The following is a 22,918-nucleotide window of genomic DNA, read 5'->3' as shown; positions in this document are numbered from 1 at the left end:
CTATAGCCAGCTCTCTTTTACAGGAGCTGACCCATCCATAGAATTCACAACTTTGTTGACTTCTGTTGTTAATCTTGCATTTTAAATTGATCTGTATTTTCCTCTGGTTTTTTCCAATTTCCCCAAAAAAGCTGCTTTTGACATATTTTAGGCATTTTAAAAAAGGCTGTCATGCTCACTTCCTCATTCTTGAAAGCCGGTACACCTGTGAAAACTATAAAACCCCCCCACTTTTGTAATAGGCTTTGGAAACTATTTTTGAACAGGAAAGACAAAGTGTGGTGTCCATTAAGCAGTCACTTTTGCTTATTCCAGCCCTTATTCTGCCCCCTCCAGTTTCAGTGGTACTACTGGTTATGGGGACATCAAGGAATCAATTTTATGACCAGAGTTGAGTTAATAAATACTCTACTTTCACTCCATTTATGTATTCAGATTCCTAAGTGTAGATAACTAAAATATTCAGTTTACCCATTATCCTTCTAGATTAAATTCCTCGCTTTTAGACAGTGCAGCATAACATTCTTATGACTGTGAGAGCAGTAATAGAATATTCTTTCCTTTGTTAAATTATTTCCTCTGCAGCTTGTCTTTCTTGATCCTGTTTCTGATGAAACAGTAGCTAATAGTAGAGCTTTGCCTCACTTAGAATTTGTTTATAGGAATTGGATGTGGAATGAATTTACCAAAAATTCAGTTTCATTATTGCATATTTCATTCATTTTTGACCCTTAAACATCACTGTACTATTGTATAATCAGTGTGGCAATGATAGTTAAGCAATGAAATGCAATGTGGTTAAAAGGCTTCTCAGATGACCTCATTCTGTCTTTCTCTGGAGATACTAAATAGCACTCTGAAGTCTGAATATCAGGAATTTTATGTATTTTAATACTAAGTTTCCTGAAGGTATAAAGATCACAATGCCTGTTATTTACACATATTTACCTGTTGAGCAGCACACAACTGACCTAGTAGTTCCAACTATTTCTTTCAAAATAGATGATCCCCTCTTTATCTGGACTGGCTCAACTCAAATATGTGACAGGTATTATAACAAATAATATAGTCATGCTTCGCAAAATTACAGCATTGAAATATTGTTATAGTGGTCCTTTCTCAGAAGCCATGCTGTAATTAACCATCTGTCAGCATTTCTTTTACAACTGCTGTTGTCAGAGGCTTAAAGTTTAATAATTAAAAACATATTCTGCTGAAACATGGCAGAGAAGTGCTCAACCTTTAGGCAGTTTTGGGGCAGGTTTCTTAAGGTAACAATGTTTATGCAGCCACACTGTCTGTCAATCTGTCTTCCTGTCACTCTGCTCCTAATAGATTTTGAACCCACTGGCCAACTTCAGCCAGATATGACAAAGAAAAATGTCTCCAAGAAAACTAATTTCCTTTGGAATTGTGACAGTTGGCAGCTGAGTAGGGATAGAAATACAATGTAATGCCCTGTGGGAGAGAGTTAACTTTTGTGTTTAGCCTGCCAGCAAACCAGTCAGCACCTCTAAGTCAGAACTGGTCCCAACACATACTACATCTTGCCAATAACTGGTGAGTGTACCAAGATCTGGGGATGGTTCAGGAAAGACAGAAAATGTGTGGAATGATGTGTTTGGGTTAAATAAAGACTGGCAGTCGTGCTGGGGATTGGATTGTGAAGTCATCATTGAAGAGTGGAATATTTAGGTACACTAATATGTAAGAGAGATCATTAGGAAATCAAACTCTGATTGTAGACAAGCTGTCTTTAGCTAAACTTCCTTTCAGTAGGATTAGACTAATTTTATTTCCTAAACCCAAACCTATTTTTCTTCCTTAAATCTGCCATAGCTTCTACTATACTCAGTGTTTCTTAGAGGGAAATTCTTGAGACAGTGCTATTTGTTTAGTTGCAGAGGGTTTTTCGAAAGGATAACTGCATAGCTGTTCCTACATCAGTCCTGGTCCTTGTTAACTCAGAGGAGTAAGATGACCTTGAAGTTAGCCTCAGATAATCTAAGAAACATTACTGAAGGAGTGTGGTGTTTTTATTCAGACAGAAAGATTGGGATTTGGATTTCTTGCCCTTTCTGATGGCTTTTGGAAAGTGCTAAAGCCAAATTGGACGTGTGAAAAAAGCATGCAGCAAAAAAGTATTCCAAGCATGCAGCAAAATGTTCCCTTGAAAATATTGCATGAGTGATATGTGGAATACCACACTGTGTTCCTGTTTCTATTGTCCTTGAAAAGATAATACTCTTAAGGGGGAAAGCAAAACAAAGAGTTTTGAGCATGATCTGTTCCTGGATAGTTTCCACTGTGTGACTTCTCATTTGCAGGCCATTGCTGTGTAAAAGATGATTTTGTCTACAAGTCCAGAAACACAAATTCCAATTATGGGGGATTGAAAAATGAACATAGTATTTCTTACTAGTTTCTAGCTGTTATATTTTTGGGGTGTTTTTCTTATGCAGTGGAATAATAGGTTTTGCTTTTCATTTGTTTTTGTAGCATACACTATTATATTGTTTTAAAATGTAGGGCATTTGTTTTGTTGGCTACAGTACTAAAACTAGACTTACTTATGAAAATAACATAACATACTCTGGGTTGTTGTCTAACTCTGTATTTAATTGTTATTCAAGGCTTATTGGGTATTGGTTTCCAGTCCTTTGGCAACAAAGAAAAGCTAAAATCCAGTCCTTTACAACACCTGTTTGAGGTAAGTTCAGAGAAGACCAACTAGACACTTCAGAGGGCAATCTATTTAACTTAGCTGTCAGTTTTGTACCGAATGTGTACAAGAAGTGATTTTGATGAGTCTGCAGGGTCATGAGGAGACTCATGTGGGGTTTAAATGACCTTACTTGAAGGAGCAGTGCAAGCCTGGGCTGTGGCAGTAGAGACTGCATCTGATGCTGTTGGTTGCCAAAGTTGATTTTCATTGCTCTATTGGCTGGGGATAAAGGATCTTGGAAGTATTTTGTATCTAATATGGAGCTTTAACGTTTATAGCTACGGAGGAGTGACCATCACTTTCCAGAAAGCTGCTCTGGCTCTGCAGAATACTCTATCTGCCATGAGTGTGAAAGAGCCAGGAGCATTAGAAGGTGTGGTTTCTGCTGACAACCATTCAGGAAATGCCTTGCAGCAGTAGGGAAGGCTGTTCTATTCCAGGAGGTTGCCCTCTCGGTTACCCACCAAGCCCACAGACGGTGCAAGTGCTATCAATTGCATTTCTGTGTGTCAGGGACAAACCTGACTCAGTGGACTCTCCCAGTTAGCAGTGAAGATTGAAGTAGTTTAACAAGCTTTGTCTTTCCAGGATTAATATGGTTTTGGATGTTGGATTGGGCCATTCCAATATGCCTAATACCATCTGAGTTAGTACTCATTTCTTTCCCTTTAGCCGTTCCTCTATCACCTCCTTGTTTTCATACAGTGCAGTGAACCAAAAAAGACTTTGTCAATTTTTGGTACTTGGAAGTGATCTTTGGGTGACAGCCATGCTGGATGTAACATAGATACAATACACATAAAGGACTTACGCACTTACCTGCACAGATCCAGTAACGATGTGGATAGGTGGATGAAATTTTCTGAGCGGCTGATGTTGAAGCCCTCATCCTCTAAAAGGAAGATCTCACATGTTGCTGAGGCTTTGTCAGGGTTCTTGTGTGGCACTGTCAGATGTTCTCTTGTTACTAAGCTGAGCTGTGCTTCACCCTGTGAGCTGCATATGGGAACTATGGCCAGTGGTGTTCAGACAGCAGGGTAATTGTTTTGCATAAATCTGTTTTTTGTTAAAGGAGCAAACTATGTTTGAATAATTGGGTAGTCAACAGCTGAATGCATGTTAGTCAGATTGTTTATGTGGCAGAATAGCTCCTTCTGAGCTTGCCAGCTTCTTTGACATAGGTAAATTTTGTTCTTTTATTCCTTCATCCCTAAGCCCTGCTGAATTAAATTGATAGATCCTCAACATGGAGGTGTTTTAGAGCTGTAGGACTGATTAAAGGAGAAAAAAAAGCAGCAGTCATATTTTTGTGGTTGTGCATTGCTGTGTATTACTTTATTTATAATTTAAGTCCATTCTTAGAATTTAAATTTTTAATACTTGAGTTTTGCACTAAAGCTTTAAAATTGCAGCAGGGTGTAGGCTTTATGACCTTGAAAAAATTACCTTCAAATGTAGAGAACAGTATTCAGTCAAGATGGAAAAGATTCTAAAACAGTAGTTGTTTGAGACCAAATTGATTTCTCAATTATTCCCAATTCCTAAGTGTTTGCTCAGCTGTATCCCTAGTTATATCAAAACCTGAGATGTGTTTCAAAGTGGTGGGTTTTTCTGCTGTTGTGTGAAATTAATCTTTCCTCCAGTTTGTTTAAAAAGAACATTTCCATAGCACAATTTCCATATAAATAAATGTATAGACAAATGTACCTTTCCAAAAATATTTGCACCTTCTATTTTGGTCAAGAGGCAGATGCAAATATGCTTTTTGTATTTTTTTTTGCCTTATAACATAAAAGATTGGGGATAGGCAAGCATTAGAATGTGTGAAACTACTGATGGGAGAGGACGAGTGTTGTTCTTGGAACAGGTTGAATTTTCCCTCTACTTTAAATTTATTTTTCATAGTAGAACGAAGCAAACAATAACCTTTGAAGCTTGTCAGCAGTTAAAAATCTCCAAAAATCTTTAGAGTTTAAGGGGAAAAGTGAGTTTTGGTCTGGAAAAGTTGAAACCCATTTGAGCAAGGTTTGCATTGTTGGCAAACTCACTGAAAATTACAGGAATGGAGTTTTTACAATTACTTATTTTTTATCCTGATTGTAATGATTTGAGGATCAAAACTCCTACAAATATTTACGAGTTAAACAGTGTTAATTTTTTTTTCCATCATAAATGGGTTGGGGGTTTCTTTTTGAGCTTGTAAAATACTGAGTTTATCAAGGATTTTGCTGTTTCAATTGCTATCTCATTTTTAGGCAGTGTAGTTGTTTTAAGTATTGACTTTGTGGTTCTCCAAAGAAAAGTTTAAATGTCCATGATGGTTTCCCTTGCACACATAAATGAGTTTTTCCACATTTTGCTGCTGCAGCAGTTTCAAGGTTATGAAGAGGATCGTAGCATCAGCAGTAAGGAATTGTGGCATTAGTCTTCTTTCGAGATAAGCTGCAAATTATCCTATTGGACTTCTGGCTATTCATTCTTCCTTTAAATGCGAAATGTGTTGCTTTAGAATGCCTTTGGAATATTGATGTTACAAATGTCATCTTTAAATGTATTTGTATTGTTCTTGTAGAACTATATTTTTATTAGAGGGGAGGATTATACTACTTCAACATTGTCAGTGTCATATTTTAGGTGTATGTGCAGATTAACAAAGCAGCAGAAGATGAAAACACAAAAAAGCTGGCAAAGGATTTCTTTAGAAAACTGGAGGAACATGATGAGCAGACATTGTCACTTTGGAAGCAATTTAGAGACTTCAGTATTGAGGAATACATCCGGATTTATAAGGTACAAATCATCCACTGCTTTCTCTGTGTTCTTGGTTAAATGGTCTCTTTTTCTCTACTGCTTCATCAGTATAATTGACAGTGCGCAGTGCCTTTTCATCCAGGAGACTGGCGAGCAGTGAACTCACTTAGGGACAGAGATTGCTCTAATGTTGTCAATTCATTGCCTTTCCCATAACCTTAAGTGTGTTGTGGGGAAGCTTTTTTTCGGTAAGCCAGGTTATGCCCCATTCTGTTTGGAAAAAGCACAGTAGTTGATCTACATCCAAGCTGACATCCTAGATGCTTTTTATTTAATGGTGTCCAGGTAATTGGCCTTTAGTCTAATTCTCCATTCTCAGAAGTCCTGAAGCTAGGAGTGTGGTGCTAAGCAGCAAGGCAAATCAGTGTTGGATAAATATTGTTCAGTTTTGCTTTATCTTTGAAGCCGGCAACAGCCTGCTGAATTTAACAGTTTCCATGTAATTAATTTTATTAGGAGATTTCACATTTCTGATCTGATGTTATAATGCAGAGCTGTATATGTTGCATATTAAGTCAGGTGTTAGAAATTACAGCAGCAGGAGTTTGCAATGGTAATCAGTGCATGAGTTCCCTACAGGCTGAGATGAGCTAATGTACAGCCACCTGTTGCAGAAGGTGATCTCATGAAGGGAGCCAGTGTCCACTGTTTTGTGGGACATATTTGTGCCACTGTCAGAAAATTAATCATAGAAATTTGGGGAACAGGAGTGACTTTTCTATCTCATTCCTCTTGCTTTATTTTTAGAAATTGATCACATTTTGTTTCATTCTTGATTATAAAGTTAAAAAGAGAAGTTGCCTGCCCTTTCCTCAACAGTGCGGATAACCTGGCTGTGCTTTAATTTCTTCCCTGAAACATATCTGTGGAGTCAAGCCAAGTATTCTAAGTTAAGATCTCCTGAGTGAGACACTTGATAATTCTGGTGGAAAGCTCACCTGTAAGGGTAAATAAGTATTGGGCTGTGTGTGCAGCTGAATCCTGATGGTCACTCATCATTGATCACAGGATGACTGGTACAGATGGATTGCCCAGTTTCATTCAAACTAATAAGTATTAAGCTCAGGGACTGACCACTTTTGACAGTTAAGGTCATCCTGTCTTTCCTGGGTGTGCCCTCAGACTTCATAGTAATGATGACTTCTGTATGCTCAGCAATGTTTGTGAGCAGCTTCTGCCTTTTTAAATTTCTTTCAGTTTCCTTTGCAAATAGATTTGGTTTCATGTCCAGGTACCATTTCTGCAGTCCATGGTTTTCACCTCCAGCACAGCAACTTAAAGACCTGCCTCAGGATTTTTGCACTAGTTGCTTTAACCATTTTATGCCTAATTTCTCATGAACATTATACCCAGACTGTATTCAATTTAGGGAGATTAATTCTAATGCAGAAATCAATTAAATCAAAATCCAAACATCCTTTCCTCTTAACAGTGAAGTAATCTTTGCACTCTATCTGACATGTGACACAGACCTATCATCTGACTTAATTTGAGGAAATGATTACCCTCAACCTTAACAATGTTACCCTTCTTTGATATTCTTGGAATTTTTCAGCGTCTAGGAGTGCACTTTGATGAATATTCTGGAGAGTCACATTACCGAGAGAAGGCCCAGGAAGTTCTAAAGATGTTGGAAGATAAAGGACTTCTTCAAAAAACAACGTATGAACTCATTACTCAATCTATTTGTGTAATTTACTTAACATCTCAGTTGCCTTTCAAAGATATGATGAGTGAGGTTTGTACATAATCTAAGGCGAAGAGTTTGCTTTAAATAGTCTTGGTAGCTGTCCTAGTAGAAGACTGAGAGGATTTGTGCCCTCACAGTTAAAAATTAAGTTTGCCTTTCTGTGGCTAGTACAGAAGCTTGGCCGTGACAGATTAAGTACAGTGACGATGTTCAACTTATCAACAGCCTTTTAGGCTGTTAATTAGTTTGGTAGCTGCATGTGCCATTCAATGAGCAGAGTTAGATGAGATCCTTGCTTTGATGAAGCAGGTGCCTGGCTGAACTGGGATGGAAGCTGTAATCATGGAATGCTCCAGAACATGGGCAGGCTCCCTGGCATCAGCAGTGGTGACAACAAACTTACAGAAACAGTCTTCAAAAATGCTCAAAGGAGACAGTCATTCAAAGAGAAAGAATGAAGAAGTCTACAGTGAGGGGGTTTGAGGCAACAGGCTGTTTTGATTCTGACCTCAGTCTTATCTGAACTTACCTGTATATTAGCTTGCAGTTACATCAGTATTTTATCTCAACTTACAGAAAAGGGACAGGAATTGTGGATCTTTCGGAAAAGAGAGACCTCTCATGCGTTTCCACTGTCATGCGTAGTGATGGGACATCTCTTTATATAACAAGGCAAGTAAGCTTATCTCTGTTCACTGCCATCTATTTTGCCACTAAACTCTTGTACATGAATGCTTTTGTAACTGATAGTACAGATTTTGAAGTTTTTTGTTTCTCAGATGGAACTCCCTTACTACTGAGTAATTGTAACTGCAAATATCAATCTAACTATGTCAGGATAAAAATGGATCTGGAAAACAATGGCTTTTAAATACTCTTCCTCCCATTAAGCAGTCTGTTTAATTAGTAAATCCCTTCTTTGCATAAATCATAATACTTTCTCCAGCTACTAACTTTGAAAGCAAAACTGGAATCTCTTGATCTAGTAAATAGTTGCCAAATAGGGAAGGTTTTACAAAGACCTTTGCTTAAAATGTTTATTGACAGTGTGATGCAGAAAAAAATTACTTCTCAGCCATGTCTTCATTTACCCAATGGACCACCAGCACTGTAACATCAATTTTATTGCTGTTTTCCTGCCACATCATCAGTATCCTAAAATTCCTCTTGGGTATTTTAATACGGAAGCCTTAACAGTTCCTTTGTGCCAGTAATGCAAACAAATCAGAGGTTTAGCCCTCAGGGTAAACTGTGTACAGTTTTCCAGGGCGAGGGTATTAGAGAGATGTTGCAGTCAATCCTGCACATTAAGGAGCTGCTCAATCCTGTAGCCAAATAGAGACAAGGATGCCCCAGCTCTGTGCCCAGAGGTCAAGCAGCAGTAAGGCTGAGCACCTGTTTGGACTAGGCACAGACACACACACACACACACGTCCCAGCCAAAACAACTCAGCCCTCAGGCAGCAGGTTTGGTGTTTTGTTCCCCTCTGGCTGATTAGTTTAAAGGTCTGTTACTGTGAAGAAATAGATATGTATGTGTGTGTATAGATATGCATGCTTAAGTATGTGATATATATTATTTAGTAACCCAAGTGATATACATATGTATTGTAGGTATTTACTATATGTATTCCTCCAGGAGCTGATATTCTGCCCATTAGCTGTCCCTGGATCCCCAAGTCTCCCCAGCTGTTGGCACCTGGGCATGCATGTCCCTCAGGCCCATAGCCCCACTCTGGTTACTGGCACAAACACACTGAACCCCTCCAGTAACTGAGCTTAGACAGGTAACTGTTGGCTCTGGATCCTTGCTCTGCCCCGTTGCCTCCTGTGTGGAGACACAGGTACTCAAACAAGTCTCTCAGTCAGCCCCCTGGCCCCCATGGTCTCTCCAGGTGCTGGCCTGGACCCCCTGATGCCAACAGTACAGACTCCTCTGGGTGCCTCCTCTTTGAAGGCACACACTTACCTGGATCCTTCCCAGGTTCCTTCACCAACTTGTTGGCTATTCAGCTTGATATTTGCTCAGTCACATGTCGATGTGTGCGCCCTCACTCCGGTTGTTGGCAGCAGAGACAGCTTGGCCCCTGTGACCCGTGGTCAGACTCCAGTTGCTATCACTTAATTTCGCTTATGCCCAGTTCCCTTCAGTTGCTGGCACCACAGATGCACAGCCCATATGAGCTGTAGGCCCCAACTCCAGATAATGATACTTAGACCTCCAAATTCACATGCATACAGAAAAGAGAAAGCCCCCTCACCCTCTTAAGGGAGAGTTTGAAATGGAGTTTCATGAGAAAACAGGAGAGATTGTGCTGATGAAGTTCAGGGCACAACTGAGCAAACATACTAACCAGCAATTGGCTTACAGGCCACCTGTCCCTGTTATCATCTTCTCCCTTTCTTTTCCCATCCTTAGTTCCTCCCCTGAGCATCCCATGCTAAGTCTTGGGCAATTGCAAAATGCTTTTCCCCTTCATCCCACGTGTCCCATGTACTTAGGCAGTACCCTCCCTCAGTCAGGTGGTCTGGAGAGCTGCTGTGGTGGCCTCTGAGAAGGGTTTCAGACTGGAACCTGTGGCCTGTGGCTCTGCTGTGACAGCCCTGGGAGGGGCTCGAGCAAGTTGTTCCTCTGAACTGCTGTGTGTGTATGTGAAGATGAGCTTTGTGCCGTGTAACCTAATGCCAAGCACTGGGTTAGTTTTCCGGGAGAGGGTTGTTTCTCTCATGTCCCAGTAGGCAGACAGAGAGCAGACTTACTCTGCACATAAGAACTGTTTCCTCAGTAATTTTCATAGTTAGTGGTTAAAAAAAAAACAAACCAAAAACATTTCAAACGTGTCATCAGCTAAGTATGCATCTCTTTTTTTTATGTAAGGCATACATGGATCCTTCTAACCAGGAAGTCCTCTCCCCCGTTTCATAAAAAGTAGATTATTTTTCTGAGAGGCAAATAATGACGTATGTTGGAGTGAAATTCCAGATAGTTTATTATCTCTTTCAGAGATCTTGCGGCTGCTATAGACCGAATGAACAAGCACAGCTGTGATACTATGATTTATGTGGTAAGTAATTCTAGATTCAGTGAACACTTTTGAGCCTGACTCTTTCTAGTAATCCAGGGGGGCCTCTTGCTCACAATCTGACTTAGACACATGGTATTTCTGGCAGTAAAATAGATGCCCTTACTGCCCAGCAGCTGTGCCTCAGTGTGGCAGTGTTTCTTCGTTCTGTTTCAGTTCATGACCCACAGAATGGTTGAAAAATAACTTTAAACTAAAAGAGAGTAGGTTTAGATTAGATATTAGATAAAATTCTTTACTGTGACAGTGACGAAGCACTGGAACAGCTTGCCCAGAGGTGCTGAGGATGCCTCATCCTTGGAAGTGTTCAGTACCAGGTTGGATGGGTCTCTGAGCAATGTGGTCTAGTGGAGGAGGGTGAGAATTAGGCAATTTTTAAGGTCCCTACCAACCCAAGCCTTTCTGTGATTCTATGAAAATCAGCTGTGGAGTTATTGTCTATTATAAAAATGCATTGCAATTAGTTTCAAAGGAACTTTTATTTTGTTTGACATTGTATTTTCTCTTCAGTCAATCTGGGTGAAGCAGTTATTGTCAGGGAATATTTTTATATATCTTGGTTTGATTATTTTGATTTTTAGTAGTTCCAGTAGTATCAATAATGAATACTTGGATTACCTACTCACTTGTCTGAAACTCTTTTTTGCTCTAGTATTACCAAGGAGATATCACATGATGCTTTTAAATCTTCTTTTTCCCAACTTTAGAAAAAAATAATTTTGTAAACCGTTTTCTTTTATATGAAGTCAGAAATCTGCATGTTGCTGTGATGTGTTTAGTAATGCCCACATACTTTCTCTGGTACAGCTTTTTCAGAAGTCAGTATAATGTGACAAGATTCAGGGGACAAGGAGAGATCAGTAAGCATAACATTAGATACACAGGTAGTTGAAAGTGCAATTTCTAGTTAAATGACATTCCTCCATTTATTTCAATCTTCAGGAAGTTTTGCATAGCCTGCCATTCCTACATTTCATCATAGAACAGGGACTTCTTGGTTATTTTTTGGGGAAATTCTTTGGTTTTGGTGGGAGTTTTTCTGCTTCTGCTGGCTGGAACATAACTGAGTTCACTGACATCGAAGAGCAGTGTGGCTGTGAAAATGCAATGCTTTTTAGGAGTTAGGGATGTTTCCTGTCTAGTTCATGTGGATAGGTAATTATTTGTATTTGTCATACCATGAGGTAGTGGGGACCAAGGAAGAAGGTACAATTAGAAAGAAAGAGTAGTTGGGTGTCTGCTTTGCACAAATTAGGATGTTGCCTGAACGTCCATAAGTGAGTGTGGAAGCAAGTCTTGAGCTGACTGGCTGCTCAGAGCTGAACTCCAGTAACTGTTTACTTCCTTGGCTGACCCTCTTTGTCCTTCTCTGAGTCCCAACAGATGTGCAGCAAAACCAGACTGTGATGTGGTTGATGTGTCGATTGAGTGTCCGACTCGAGGGGATTTTTATCACTTCTGGCTTTTTGAGGACTGGGAAAGTGGGTTATAACATGAGAGGGTGATAACATAGGAGACTTTAGGGGACTTTATGGGACAGACAACCTGATGAGGGACCTGCCAGCCTTGCTGAGCTTTCCTGTTGTTTTGTGCCAGTACTGTGTAGTGAGTTAAGACTTAACTCAGTGTTACCGGATGCAGGAGGATTTAATGGGTTTAAATGAGAACACTGATGATTTTATTCTTCAATTATTAAATACAAAAGTATATAAGAATCCTAATCTTGTTACAAGAAAACTATTTAAAGACTATTGACTCTTATTTTAATAAGATCATCTTATCTTTATCAGATCAACTTGTTAAAGAGAATGTTAAGTTGGTTTACTAGTTGTAATGCTGTAAATCAGTGCACTCACCAATTCAGATTTTTTTTAAATCCTACTTTTTTCATAAAAAGGCAGTGATATGAGAAAAATATTCAAAACATTTTAAAATGAGTGACATATTATTAAAGAGTTGCTAAGATACCACTGAACGTTGCACTCAAAACAGGAGATGAAACTGCTTTTATTTATGAAGAATGGAGTATAATCCATGCTGCCAGACTGCAAACTTCTTCCTTAAAGCTAATCACTTAGTGAGAGAGATCTAGCTTTGTTACAGGTACAGAGGATAAACCTCATATGTATGATGAATGGAAAAGAGCTTGGAGGGCCTGGTTTGAAATGCTGGGCACTGCTATCCGTTTATCGGCCTTGCTTGTGAGTCAACATGGAGAGGTGATAGGAATGGAGCAGCTTATGAGGAACTCTGAAAGTGGAGGCAGGTGCTTGATACAGAGGTAGAATTGAGAAGGAACGCAGATAAGCACTTCACTCACTGCTTGCTCGTTGTCTTGGAACACAAAACAAATGAGGAAGTAGTGATTATTTGGTTATCTCCGCAGTGTTTTTTAAGGAGGGATAAAAAGGAGCCTGAGTGGTGTAGTCAAAACAATTAGGTAGGAATGTGAACTTTCCTACCTAAATGTGGTGTGTGTTTGTGTGTGAAAAGCTAATCCCTATCAGACTTTGAATGTTTTCTGATATACATCAATTCTATTCCTTAGACAGATAAAAGTCAAAGTCATCATTTTCAACATTTATTCCAAATACTGAAGCTCATGGGTTATGACTGGGCAGAAAGGTATGTATTTATGAATCCTAATTATATTCTATACCTTACTTGGTTGATTGGTTTTTTTTAAGAATGGATAATTTGTACATTTGAATTTCAGTGGACTGTTCTTTTGGGGAGATTGTGTCCACCTACCACCATTGTTACAGCACACATCACGTAGGCATTTTGGATGAAGCTAAGCTGCAAGATGTGATGCTGGTGTGCAACTAATGAACTCCAGGGTGCAAGCAGACATTTGGCCTGTAGGACCCAATTAATAATAATTCAATAAGGAGGAAAAAAGTGACAAAACAGGTGGGCCTTAGGTCCTCAGCACCAACCTTTTCATTCTATATGCCCATTGCTGCTGCTCTGATTAATTTGTGAATGGAGTCCTTGCTGTGTGTTCAGGATGTGAAAAACAGCCCTGTCTCTCATTTAACACATTTTTCATAACTGCTTAATGTGAAAAAGGGAAACAATCTTTAAGAGACTTTGTGGCATAGCTTTCTGGGATATTGTGTGATCACAAATTATTACTTCTTGAAGTATTATATTTTAGCAGTCATCTGAATCTGAGTTTGAATCATGCTTCAGGCTTGAAGTATCTATTGCAAGGAAGTGTATCCCTGCTGTTATTCACTGTAGTTACCAATCTTGTTAGCAATCTGGGCAAAGGTCAGTAATGGATCTGCAAACTAAATCATATTCCTCTGCCAGACTGCATGTCTTTTGTGGTTAAATATAGGGTTTTAGCCTTCTGGAAAACTAGACTGCCTCCTTTCACAGTGCCTAAAGTTGTCTTAGATTCTGGATTCAAAATAATGCTTGGGATTATTATAAGCAGAAGCAACGAGTATTTTATTATTAGCAATGATTAATTATACTTTTAGTTTAATGTGCCCACAATAGAATTATTATGACTCCTTTTCTAATTATATTAACAGATCTGTGTTGGCACAGTAATTTGATCTGTCTGCATCCTGCCTCTCTTCAATTTATTGCAAATTATTGCATTGAGGCCTCTGTACTAAAGGTAATAGCAAGAGAGGTTCCAGAGAACATGCAAATGACCAGGTTATCATAATTCTGGTCATAATTTTCCCGTTATATAATAAATGTGGAGCTTTGGTTGCTGAAATGAGGGTTAATGATTATATCACCAAGCTTTCTACGTTGGAGCGTTATTTATTCAGCTGTTATTGCTGTTTCCTGGTAGAGAATCCAGCTCTGAACAAACACTGCAGACATTTCTCTTGATTGAAATGTAATTTTAGGTCCTGCTGCTTTTCAATGCAGGTGCCAGCATGTGTCTTTTGGTCTAGTTCAAGGGATGAAGACTCGGAGAGGAGAAGTAATTTTCCTGGAAGACGTTTTAAATGAAGTTCGCTCAAGGATGTTACAAAACATGACTTCTGCAAAAAGTTAGCTATTTCAGGTCTTATTAGTTTCTTTTGATGTTCTGTGTTGATCAAAAATGTGTCATTTTTTTCCACCCTTCACTTTTGCCTGAATCAGACTAATCACCATAATAGGCCCTGATATGTGCAATTCTTACCTCTCGTAATATGAACAGTGCTAAAATAATTGTTTGCAACTCTGTGAACTTCCCTAAATTACAGATTTGCAAATTCTAACATTCAGTGAAATTATTTCATCCTACTTTCACAGTGGGAACGAAGTACCTGTCTTTGGAGACAACAGTTGCTTTTTTTTTTCTGGGGGGACAAACTAGTCCATAGTGGGGTTGGGGCTGGAGTTCAGGGAACAGTCAGATTTCGTCCAAAAGATTTTTGACTGTGACAATTTTCTCTGGCAAGAATAACTGTAGCTTGCCTTCCACTTTGCCTTCACCTCCCTCGGGCTGTGGCTCTAGACTGTTTCCTCTTAATGCAGTAAAGATTTAAGCAGTTCCTAGTGAAATGCTGCCCCCTCTTGTGCTCTCTGGAGTGAGGTACTGGATTGAATCAACCATCTAGTCGAGTTGAATAGTGTGTGTCTTCCTTGCTCTGCCTCCTCAGCTTTTTTAATCCAGGTAATTTTGCTTGTAAAGTGAACCAGGAGAAGGGGGTCAGGCAGAATGATAGAAGGGTGGCCCTGGATTCAAACTAGTTTTACTGCGGAGAGGGTTGGAGCTTAGACTTCAGTTTAAGTATTGGTGTCATAGCTGAGTGCAAAGGAAACATTTTTATGCTGGAATGAGTGGAGAGTGTGCAAGCCTGTAGTCTGTTCCCCTTTCACTCCCTTATCATCTAGGTATTGGTGGTGCCAGGGCACCATTGGTGGGGAATTGGCTACCTCACAGTCCAGAGTTAGACAGGAGTGATCTTTAAAGATTCCTTCCAACCAATTCTCTCAGTTCAGATTCTCTGAGTATAGTCAATTTAGGTATCTACTCCTGGAATGTATATCCAAATGCTCCATTAACCATTGGAGCAACTTTTTTTTTTGGTTGTTTATGCACCTGTATTACTAGTAGTTTATCACTTTTCCAACAAAATCTGAATTGCCCTGTCATTCTCTTCCTGATCTTAGAGACTGGCTGTCAGATCTGGGAAGAAGAGTTCAGAGTAGTCTCTCTATCCTGTTGTAATGAACCCTTCTGACCTCAATATCTGTGTTACACATACTAGGGGAAGTGGGAAAAAGCCCAGCTGTATTTCAGCTTTTAAGAAAGATTTATATTCTGGGCCTGTTGCTGCATCCTGACAATTTCCATATTGCTGGTTTAGGGTTTTGGAAGATCTGCTGTTTTATTGGCATCTCCAAGTCTGAGCAAGGGAGTCATTATGCTACTGCAGACTTAACTGTCGTTTCTTTCTCTGCTTCTCTTCAGCAACCAAAGAGATACAGGACCCTATGGAGACAGCAGAGAAGGTTGGTCTCGCAGCACTGATAATTCAGGTGAGTCTGAGCTGCCTCACGACCTGTTTGCATCTTCTGTGAAAAGTTAAAAATTGAGATGAGGAGCCTTATCCAGGTGACAATTTATTTGATTGATTTATTGTTCCAGGACTTCCGGGGCCTTCTCTCATCTGATTATCAGTTTAGCTGGGATCGAGCTCTTCAAAGTCGTGGAGATACAGGTGTGTTCTTGCAGTACACCCATGCCAGACTCCATAGGTGAGTGTTTGTGCAAGTACAAATACAAACAAAAGTACAGTTTTACATGAATTTCAACCTTATTAACTTACTGCTTTGATAAATAGTAGTGTTAACTCCTTCCTTAAATATGACATGTGTTCACTTTTTCAGCAGAGGTGTGAGTTTATGATAGGAATAATTGAAACTTCCCAGAAGAGCAAGCCAATTAAAATGAATTTTCTACCTCATTTCCACAGAACTGAGCTGCCTGTCCATGTATTTTCCCAGTTCTAGGAACTGCCTATCTGTAGTCTGTTCCCCTTGTACTCCTTCATCATCTAGGTATTGGTGGTGCCAAGGTACCATCAGTGGGGTATTGACTACCTCTCTAGTCCTTTTAGCATCAACTTCTGGACCTGCTGTCCATGCAGATCTCTAATCCTGCTGATACTGAATGTCTGGCACAACTTTTATATTTTTTTGTCTTGAGTTGAAGTCAGCTAGTCTATCTCAGTGTTCCATTCATCTGGAGAAGAAGGAGCCCACCCTTTTTCTTAAAAAACACAAATTACTGCTTTTCTTGTTCAGCTTTGCTAACAGGAGGTTTTCATCCCAACATTTGTTTTCCATTCTTACACCATAGTTTGGAACGGACGCATGGGAACGCACAGCTAACTGATGTTAACGTGGCGTGCTTGCAAGAGCCAGACGCCATCTCTGTTCTTCAGCATCTTCTCAGGTTGGTCTAGTTTTCTTTCCAAATAGCCATTCCCTTAAAATAAACTTCTGGATATGCCACCAACCTGTTGAGAAGGCACAGACCGCATGGTCATAAGAAAAAATGGCTATTTCAGGCAATGACTTGTCTGTTGTGCCCCACTGATTTCCAAGCGAGTAGCCCTCACCTGGAAATTGTTGTGGCTTTAGAAGCCATAGAACAGAAAAAGCAATATTTGGAACATACTCTGTGTAGATGATCCTCTTAGTTCTTTCTTGTCTTCACAAAAGTATGCTAGGCTCTATATAAACATTAACTGCAGATTTGGTTGGTCCCTTGTATTCTGTTTTTGTCCTGTGGGAAAAGAGGGAGGAAGGGCTCCTGGGTGAGGTGGAATGGAGTACGCACGTGCATATCCAGTAGCTCAGCATCCTTTGGAGCTACTGAATGTGCACAGCTAATACCTATTAATAGCAGTAATGTTCTTCATTAATTCAGTCTGAAAGTTGAGCTGTTTCTGTTTTCATTATTTTATAGATGGGCAGTTAAAATACAGAGACAAGGGAGCTGTCCATGTTGCACAGCGTGTGATGGAGTCAGAAGTAACAGAAGCTTTCAGAATTCCTAGTGAGAGGTCTTCTATACTGCACTGCACAGTGTGCAGAGTTGACTCTTTTGACCATACTCAGACCTTCTTCAGGGCATGTGTTTAAAATCTGGACTCTCAAGAGTCATGCCAGTGTCCCAGGTGGCTCCTTTCAGCCTGTAGCCTGTAGAGTCCTGTCATTAACTCTAATTGCCTCAAGAGGTCTGCCTGAAGTTCATCATATGCTGCATGTTCTCTTGAGCAACAGGACCAGCCAGCACTCTAAATAAGAGCAGTAGTGTCTTATTTATCCAGTGCCATTGTGTTTCATGGAACACCTGAGGGTTGTTTCTTGGGGTTTATCAGATTAGTGTTATAGCTGCCTGTCTTATGTGTGAAAACTGACAGGGTTATGTGGAGGGATCACTGCATTGCAGACTTGTGTCCATCTTCAGACAGAAGTTGTTGATCCTCTGCAGGGCTCTTGATTTTAATGAACTTCAGGTCTGCTTATTGTGAAAGTTTGAGTCTGGCCCAGTACCATGTGGAATCTCTGTGAAGCATCTCCAGGGGCCTTTACTTCCAGCAGAAAGCAGTATTTAGGTTATCAGTTATACCAGGCACTCAAGGGCTAACAAACTCATGTTAAAATATTCCGCAGTCTCAATTACTGTTCAGTCCTCCTTGTGAGTTGCCATGACTCAAAGCTTCTTGAAAAGTTTCCAAAATAAACCCTTCTGAGTTGTCAGAAGCCTGTCAGAAGGCTCTACTTCTGCTGTTTGAAAATATACCAAACATTTCCCTGAAAATAGCTGCCCAATTCTGAGTACCATTAACTTTGCAGTCTAATGAATAGTAGACTGGAGGTAGCAGGTAGAAGATGGAACCTTCCACTAGACCAGGCTCTGACTAACCTAGCCAGAACCAAGACCTGGCAGAGGGGTTGGAACTAGAGGATCTTTAAGGTCTCTTCCAAGCCAAGCCATTCTATGATTCTCTGCATAACCCTGCAAAAGGAGACTTACTTAACTGATAAAATAATCTTAGCAAGTTATTGTAGGCCAACACTGAATTGGCAGCTTCCCGATGCAAAAAAAGGTGGTATCAAATCAGGCCCCTTTATTTACCAACTTTGATGCTTCGTGAACCTTTGATCAGTGGCTGTGTGATGGTGCTTGTTAAGCAGTAATTTCTTTGTACCTGCATTGCTGCCTCTGAGGGGCCAACAGCTGCTGGTGTCTGTGCTGGCCCTGAGACCATGGGGAAGTTCCCCTGGTTCTGTCTCTCTCACATGAGTAGTGCAGTGTGTGAGGGCAGTGACCACCTGGGGCATGCTGGCTGAGTTCATTCAGCTGCTGAGTGCACGTGTGAGAGGTGTTTTTGTGGCTCACCCACCCATGGGATGGGGAGCGCTCCCTCCCTGGTGCTACAGCTCCTACATGACTGCTGAGCCCTTGTTTACTGGAGCGTGCTTCCCAGTTCTGCAGCTTGTCTTTAAAGGAGTAAGATCCCAGGGCAGTTCAGCTTGGAGGTGCTGGCCTGGATGGGCCTGAGAGCTGAGCAAATATTAGGAAGTCCACTCCCCACTTTGAAATCTCTTCAGCCCCAGAGGTGTTGGTACCTTCATGCAGGCTGTGAAAAAGGAAAGCAGAGCACATGAAATAAAAACATAGATTTCATGACTTTGCCTGTATTGCCCGGTTTAATTCTGTCTTACAACGTCAACTGTATTGTGTAAGTTATGTAGGATGATTGTGCTTGAGCAGGGAGGTTGGACCAAATGACCCGCTGTGGTCCCTTCCAACCTGTGATTCTGTGGGAATCTGTATTCCAGGATTATGTAAAATCACATTGGTTTTGTCTTCCTTTAAGGTTACAAGATTCCCTTTAGCTACTTAAAAGTCTAAGCTGCATTTACTAAAGGCAAGGGCCTCTAAGAGACTATTTTGACTCTCTTGGTTATTTAACACGTGTTTTGCTCCTAGGAACTTACAATTAGTGTTGAGATGTAAAACCAGACATAATGTTCCAGGAGCAAATATAGCTCTTGTGTTCTCTTGGCTAGCCTGCCTCTGAGCTCTGCCATCTACAGTGTTTGCATGATGAGGAGCAGAAGCAATCTCTTTCAATAATAAGGGAACAAGGAAGGAATAATGAGTTGTGTGCTAATGACATGGCTTAGGTCTGGCTCAGAAGACCAGTTTTGCTAATTCTACAGCTGTGGTTGTTTGCTTGCTCTGACTTAAGCAAGTCTGGTGACTCTTATACCTGAGCACACCCTCTCCCACTCCAGCACCAAACAATCCTTTTCTTCCTTCACAGGTACGATGAGGTCCTGTATAGATCTTCTCAGGATCTGCAACCCAAGCACATTGTCAGCTACCTCCTCACACTTAGGTAAGGTGATAGCTGATACTGGCGGCGTCTCCAGTAAGGACAGGTCTTCCTGAGCTGGCTCTGCAGCCCTCGCATCTGCACTGCTTTGAAGAGCAAAAATAGTGGGAAGATGCAAATGTGTGGGACGGTTTCTGTGAAGCAGGAAATGTATAAAGTAAGGTAGGATAGCAAATAATATAATAAATAGTAGAGATCAAGGCTGGAGCCAGAAGCCTTCTCAGAAACTAACTGCTTTTAAAAAAAAAAGAGTCACTTGGCTGTAACCCAGTGTCAGAACCAAAATCATGCTGGACTAATGAAATCTTAAGGAGATTTAAGCTGATAACATCCTCTCAAATATCAAAATTTCAGCTAGGAAGCTTTATCCAAGCCATTTTTAGCCACTATCTCAGCCAATGAACAGAGCTTATTACTGTACGTCATACTGTGTATGTGACTCTCACAGGGACCTGTCTGATTTGACAGCACTGTGAAACGCCAAGACTAGGCTTGGTGGAGGAAGCTGTGTATGGGGAAGGCTTTAACAAATTAAGAAAAATTGTATAAGGAATCACACACCTTGGGAATGCCAGGGTAGAATCCTAAGGATTTCCCATAGCAGTTTTGAGGATGGTTTTGTTTTTTTTGAGGGGCAGGTAGCAGAGAGATTGTTTTGGGGTTATTTTAGGAGCATTAAGTTGTTAATGGCACGCCCTGACACCATGCAGGCTACAGAAAATCATGCCTTCCTTGAGCCAGGTGAGAGGCTGTTGTAAATCAGCCCCTGGCATGCTGCAGTTGTGGGTGGCCCTTCCAGTTCTGCTGCTTTCTGTAGCCCAGAGCGACTTAGTTGTTCTCACCGTTGTCTCCGTGTTTTCCATTCCAGCCATCTTGCAGCCGTGGCACACAAAACCCTTCCTGTGAGAGGCAGCACCCCTGAAGTAGCACAGGTATGGTACAGCATCTTAGGTGTCTGGAGTCTGTGTAGGGTGTCCCAAAGGAAAGATCCTGGCTTTGCCAACCCAGCTGTGTAACCACTTGGGTGAAAACACACCCGCAGGCGGAGGAGGCGACAGGGAGGCTCTCCCGTGGGCGGCACTGGTTTGGGAAGGCACGGATTGCTCTTCACAGCTGTGCCTTCTGGAAAGGGCTGCTCTGCTTAATCCTCCCAAAACAGAGTGCTTCCTAAGGACAACTGCTCCAAATCCAGTCAAACCCCTTCTCGTCACCTTTCCTTTTGAATGTTCTAAGAGTAAACATTTGAGCATTAAACTTGCTGGTTAATTTTTGATGGTTTCCTTTAGTGGTTATGTGGAAAGACAGAATTAAGAGAGAACTAAATCTGTCTCCTCCCTCTTGCCACCTCCACATCCCAAGTTTGTGTTGCCTTTCTAGCTAAAGCTAGAGGCTGACAACTTTTAATCTGCAGTTCTAAATAAATGCACATTATTTTCTACTGATCTCCTAATGTGTGACCCCCTAAATGCTCAGTAAATGATACACTAATTACACTGCCTTTCTTATTTTCTGTCATCTATTTCAAAAGCAACTACTTATTTATTTTGGTAGTAAATCACACTTTAGTGTTGAGCTAGGCTCTGGGGGAAAAACATTCAGTTGAACTGATGGAGCTGCAGTCTGTATTTGAGCTTAGATGCTGTAGGTATTCCTGCCTTTGGAGATGGACTAAGACAGTCCAAGCTACAAAAAAACCCTTAAGTTCCTTATCTTGGAAAAAAATAAAATTCTAAATATCTTAAAATGTGACAGCTTTCAAGAACTATGGTTTTTGGAGCAAACAGCCAGCTGTATAACAGCCAAGACATTTACAAGGAAGAGTGAAATTTTCACAGCAGCCCAGAGTTGCTTGACAACCTCTAACCCAGGCAGGGCAAGGGGAGGGATTCCAACAGTACCCTCAGGGCTCTACCAGCCCCTGGTGCATGAAAGATATTCACTTTTTAGTCACTGCCAGCTCTTCCACAGGCATCTCTGCTTGCTCTGCCCAGAGGGCTGGGCTAGACCTGCCTTTCCAGCTTCCTTTGACCAAGTGTCCCTCTGTTGACGCTGCGATGGGCTGACAAGAGCTGGTGTAAATGCTGCCAGCACTGGTGTGTTTCTCCGTACTGGGGTTATGTGTAGGTCTCAATCCCAGTGCGAGGACAGAGGATGCACACAGCGTTCTCACCTCTGCTTCTGAGTGCTGTCCTGAGAACCACACCCTATTCCGTGGCACTACCCTAAGCTGACTCTTCTTTTGTTTTCCAGGCAAGGCTCTGTCTCTTCCAAGCTGCACGCTCGGTTCTTGCCAACGGAATGAAGCTTCTCGGCATTACACCTGTGACTCAAATGTAATGGGGACGTATGCAGTGTAAAGTCACATCTCATAGTAAAAATTTTTTCCCAGATCATATGAATACCGCGTGTCACTGCTAATGGAGGCTGGAAACGCCATCTGTGCTTAGAGGCTCCTTCATACCAACTGCAGAAGAGTAGGCATGGCACAGCCGTTTGGGAGGGGTAAGGCTGCCACAATCCCTTTCTCCCAGGCACTTGGTGGGAGCAGTGTACTTAAGGCTCAGCTCTACCTGGTGCTTCCCATAACAGAGAACTGCTCTGTATTTGCCATGTAAATATAACATCGTTTCGGTAGAGGAAGTGGTATTAACTGTGCTGCCCTAAGCAAAGTTCTCCCCTCCTGCGGTTGCCATTGTGTACTAAGGCCTGATGGCACCAAGGCTCCAGGTGCTCTGTATATTGTAACAAACTGAGCTAGTCAGGCCACGCATGAGGTCTGATGTACTGCATTCCCCCTTCAGCCAAGCCCAACTGCCAGCTGTCACACCCTGTTCCTCACCCCTTCCTCTGTCACACTGACGTGATGCCCGGGGAGCAGAGATGGCTGCTGGTGGAGCTGGTGGAGCAGGAAGCACAGTGTTCCCTCTGCGCCCTACACGCAGTCAGGCGTGGCAGGTGCTGCTTGGCACCCCTGAGCAATCACACTGCTGGAGAGAGCTGTGAGGCACTGCAGGTGGTTGGCAATACCCTCTTCCACCAAAGCCTCGACTTCCCAGGAGTGGCTCTGTGGCAGCTGCTCTAACACATAGACCAGTGGGTGAAAGGCAGAGGGGAACATCCTCTCCCACTGGAACAGAATTTAAGCATGTTTGTTACTGCTGTGTTTAACATGCCCCAGTTCCAAGTAAAACCCAGCTGGTTAGCTCATGTCTGAAGGAGTCTAGCCAAG

At 41.3% G+C, this 22,918-nt stretch overlaps 1 protein-coding gene across 2 annotated transcripts in view; it reads left to right on the top strand.

Annotated features, from left to right (window-relative positions):
* RARS2 (arginyl-tRNA synthetase 2, mitochondrial) overlaps positions 1-22,088 on the top strand; it is a 35,287-nt gene extending 13,199 nt beyond the window's left edge. For both annotated transcript variants that reach the window (XM_027901419.1, XM_027901420.1), the window contains 13 exons: positions 2,634-2,710; positions 5,360-5,515; positions 7,092-7,198; positions 7,803-7,898; positions 10,231-10,291; positions 12,858-12,934; positions 14,207-14,331; positions 15,744-15,811; positions 15,921-16,030; positions 16,635-16,730; positions 19,618-19,692; positions 20,558-20,621; positions 21,940-22,088. In XM_027901419.1, the coding sequence (XP_027757220.1) occupies positions 2,634-2,710; positions 5,360-5,515; positions 7,092-7,198; positions 7,803-7,898; positions 10,231-10,291; positions 12,858-12,934; positions 14,207-14,331; positions 15,744-15,811; positions 15,921-16,030; positions 16,635-16,730; positions 19,618-19,692; positions 20,558-20,621; positions 21,940-22,026 (1,199 nt within the window). In that variant the 3' untranslated portion in view covers positions 22,027-22,088. The remainder of the gene's footprint in view (positions 1-2,633; positions 2,711-5,359; positions 5,516-7,091; positions 7,199-7,802; positions 7,899-10,230; positions 10,292-12,857; positions 12,935-14,206; positions 14,332-15,743; positions 15,812-15,920; positions 16,031-16,634; positions 16,731-19,617; positions 19,693-20,557; positions 20,622-21,939) is intronic.
* Positions 22,089-22,918: the final 830 nt, after the last annotated feature.

This window comes from Empidonax traillii, unplaced genomic scaffold (genome assembly GCF_003031625.1).
Source record: "Empidonax traillii isolate 1590-97213 ecotype Southwest subspecies unplaced genomic scaffold, ASM303162v1 scaffold784:size441917, whole genome shotgun sequence".
NCBI lineage: Eukaryota > Metazoa > Chordata > Aves > Passeriformes > Tyrannidae > Empidonax > Empidonax traillii.
The sequence above is the reverse complement of the archived record's forward strand: the minus strand, read 5'-3'. Positions and strand labels throughout refer to the sequence as shown.